This window comes from Aplysia californica, unplaced genomic scaffold (assembly GCF_000002075.1).
Source record: "Aplysia californica isolate F4 #8 unplaced genomic scaffold, AplCal3.0 scaffold00249, whole genome shotgun sequence".
Classification (NCBI taxonomy): Eukaryota; Metazoa; Mollusca; class Gastropoda; order Aplysiida; family Aplysiidae; genus Aplysia; species Aplysia californica.
Window position 1 is genome coordinate 763,644 of NW_004797519.1, and position 3,773 is coordinate 767,416.

The 3,773-nt window shown below is 41.2% G+C and overlaps 1 protein-coding gene across 1 annotated transcript in view; it reads left to right on the forward strand.

Moving 5' to 3' along the window:
• LOC101862044 (tyrosine-protein phosphatase non-receptor type 13) overlaps positions 1-3,773 on the forward strand; it is a gene marked incomplete at its 3' end in the record, with an annotated part of 44,141 nt that overhangs the window by 10,851 nt on the left and 29,517 nt on the right. The window contains 3 exon segments of the mRNA XM_035970301.1: positions 1,274-1,448; positions 2,093-2,283; positions 3,089-3,207. Coding sequence (XP_035826194.1) covers positions 1,274-1,448; positions 2,093-2,283; positions 3,089-3,207 — 485 coding nt within the window.

A 3,773-nucleotide genomic window follows, 5' to 3' on the forward strand; every position in this document is an offset into this window, starting at 1 on the left:
CCCGGGAGTATTCTATGGTCTGCTGGGGTAATAATATAGTGTAAAGCGCATAGAGCCTGCTGTTGAGTGGGGATATGCGCTATACAAATGCTATCTATTATTATTATTATTATGATAGATTGGAAAGCTGTGAAGTTTTCATACCTTTGGTCACATGAAGAATTTAGATACCCATTCCAAAACGTGGTTAATATGGATGCACTTGTTTTTTGTTTACTGCACATATTTCAGCGCCTTCATTTAAGTAGGGGATGTAGAAATTACGACCAGAAAATTTTTCAGTAGACACTAGCACCATTTTTCATCTATATAGAGCATACTTTGGCTATTTTATTGGATGTAGCATTTATGAGTAAGTTAAGTGAAACACCACACTCACATTACAATGTAACAAAAATATTGATGGTGTTATTGTATAGTGTAGTGTATAATATAGTGTAAAACGCATAGAGCCTGCTGCTGAGTGGGGGCATCATCATCATTGCCTTTCTCACCCTGCACCAGGGTATAGGACAAACACCCTCCACTTTCCTCTATCCTGGGCTAGCCTCTTGATGTTATTCCATGTCTTCCCACTTTTCTGTACATCGATTTCTGTGATTCTTCTCCAGGTTATGCGTTATACAAATGCTATTTATTATTATTGTAAATGCTCTAACCATGTAATTGGTTTCTAAGACATTTTTCAACAGGCAAAATGAAAAAAAAAACCCAGCCTATTAATTTCAATGATGAGAAAAGACACATATCTATAGTGCTAACTAACTCCTGATTTTTATTGAACCCCACCCCTGATCAACTTTGGCTGTGGTTTTATAACCAAAAAAAGGTTGACGTATTTCTATCAGTTCCACTGTGAGAGCCTAGCACCATTGATATTCAGAACGAGAGATTCGACAACCATTGTGTACAGCGGATACCATTATGATTATTTCTTATTTTCACATCTGCTTTTATCCGTGCAGCTTTGAACCTATACTGACCAGACGACACATTAAAAAAAAAAGTGGAATAAGAAACTAATTGCTCAATGCTGGAGTGTTTTTATAATGATGTATAGTGATTGAAACCAGTAATTAAAAAAAAAATTTAATTATCAATCACTGAAATCCAGTGCTGTCATGATCTCAACAATATTGACTGCTACCTTCGTAAAAAAAATTTTGAGGTCTCTATAAAAATGACTTGGAGGTCAGTGCCACCAGAATTATCGATATGCAGAAAAACATATCTTTTTCTGAATTCATTGACTCGTTTTCTATTTTCTTGTCAGATGATTTTCCACGACAGCAGCTATGGCAGTGACCAAAGCTGTCAGATGACGCGTGGTGACTTTCGTGTAGGCCGCGCTAGGAGGCCACGCCGGCACGTGCGACATCGTCATGGCGATGATGGGTCCTCCTGGTCACGTTCTAGGTCCAGATCTCGCAGCAGAAGTCGCAATCGTGGTAAAGGCTTGACTTAAACTGTGTACTGTGTCATGTGTGGGACACATCTGTGTGTGTGTGTGTGTTGCATATTGTCGTTCGCCTAATGAAATCGTGAATTCCACTCGAAGCAAATTTTACTGGAGAGGGAAAAACTGATTTCGTCCGTCATTTGGCGTTCAAGACATAAACTTAATTGATAAATCTAGTCTATTACCTTTTAGAAATAATACTGTAGTACATTTTTTACCGTAGATGGTCATTTTATCAAATAAGTGTGGGATCCACGATTTTCATATTCGAATCTCGCCTGATGCGGTCGTGAATTTTTTCACGATTTTATCAGTAGGCTGTATTTTCATGATTTTGTGTGGATAGTATTGTAATAGTGTTTTGTGTATTACCGTGTCTTTATCATGTTCTGTGTATATCTGTGATGTTGTTATGCTGGGTGTGTAACTCCCCCCCCGGTGCGTGTTTGGCGGGTGCATGCTCTGGTGTGGTTTGTTTCTTCTTTCCTATCAAACGTCTATCGTTGTTATCTCCCCTCCTTCCTTTTTGTGTTTATTACTCTCTGGTAACACCTCTATTCTTATATGACCTTATTGTGTTGCAAGTGTTGTAAAACTCTTTCTTAAACTAAACTCCCCCTCCTTCTCGGACAGGTGGCAGTGAGGGGGTTGGTGGGCTGCGAGGCGGGACAAGGACCACTGCCCCGCAGCCTCCCAGAGACCATGGTGACCGCTCTGAGATGACCAGCCCAGTGCCGTCCACCCATGTCCTGAATACATCCACTCACTCATCTTTGGGGGACTGCTCTGACAGGAGCATGAAGCAACCCGCCTCTCTCCAGCCTGTAAGTGTTCTTCCTGCCTCCTGGGTCTGTGGGCAGTTGCAGAGAGTTCCGAGTTCTTTTGCTTGTCGTCTCAGTCATATTAACAGGGGTTAAATTATTGGTGGTGGTGGTGGTAGGGTCAAAAATGCCAGTTACTTGTTTCTTTTAAAGAAAGCATTTTTTTTTTTTGCATACTAATTTTGATCAGTTCACATGGTTGGTGTTGGAAAGTGTTGTTTAAAGTTTTCTGAAAACGACAAAAAGTGACTTGAACAGCTGTGTTATAACTGATGATATGTAGTCCAGTATGGAGACTTTTGTTACAGACAGGGTGGCGGAGAATGTCTTGGTCTTTTAAATGTATAGAAACTCTGTTTGCGATATGGTTGGATAAAATGCTATAGACAGGCTTATGCTTGGTGCCCATCGGCAGAATTGGGTCAGATCAAGGTGATTAATGATGGATGGCTTCAGTGCACATTATGGTCGATCCATCTGTTGTGCGGCAGACATATCTGGCATGCAACGTTATGTTTTGTACAAGTAGAACGGCATCAGTTCTTATTACAGCGGGAAATTCAGTGAAATAACAATCAAATGATCTCATGGAGGGGAAAGTGCATTTGACGTTAGTGAGCATGATATTGATATTGGAGAACTAAAGGATAGCCTACTGAAAAAGGGGGAGAAAATTTGGCTTCCGGTATTGATTGATTATCACTTACATACTTTTTAAAGATAAACTCCATGACGATGAAGATTGTATTGTGTCCCAAAATTGTTGCCGTCACTAACAGTCTTCCCTTTGCCCCCTCCTCCCATCTAGGCTGCATCCAGAACAGCATCACAGTGTGTGCAAGGCGTGCTAGGTGTACGTCAGGGCAGCCCTGCCTACCAGAAGTATCTGCAGCTCAAGGAGAGGCAGATCCGACTTCGACAAGCCAGGTGGGTGACGTAACACTGGGTGGCTAGTACCTCTGGGCAGATGTTGCATATCATCATCATGGTGCTACCATTATGGTGCAGCTCATTTTTTGCACTTTTGAGATAATCAAGAATTTCCTATTTGTTGTTTTTGAATACACTTAAAAAAAAAAAAGGAAATGTCTAAATTTAGGAAAATGGCCGGGCTGTTTGGAAAAATTTTGATCCTTTGTGGAGCACCATGAAGTGGGGAATTACAAACTGGTTACATTTCATTATGATTGAAATCTGATATAAATCTGATATAGGCCATAATAATAGCACCATGATAATATTTTGTGTCAGTAGCTCAGGGTGGGTGACACACATTGGGTGGTTGGTATGACTGAGTCGGTGACATCTTGTGTGTGTGTGCGTGTGGGTGTTTGTGTGTGTGTGTCGGTGGGTGTTTGTATGTGTGTGTGTTTGTGTGTGTATGTGAGACATTGCATGTTTTCGCTACTTCCATCCCTCCTCCTTCTCTCCCTCCATTTTCCTTCCCACTCCCTACTTCCCTTTCCCCCTGGCACTCTACCCCCACCCATATT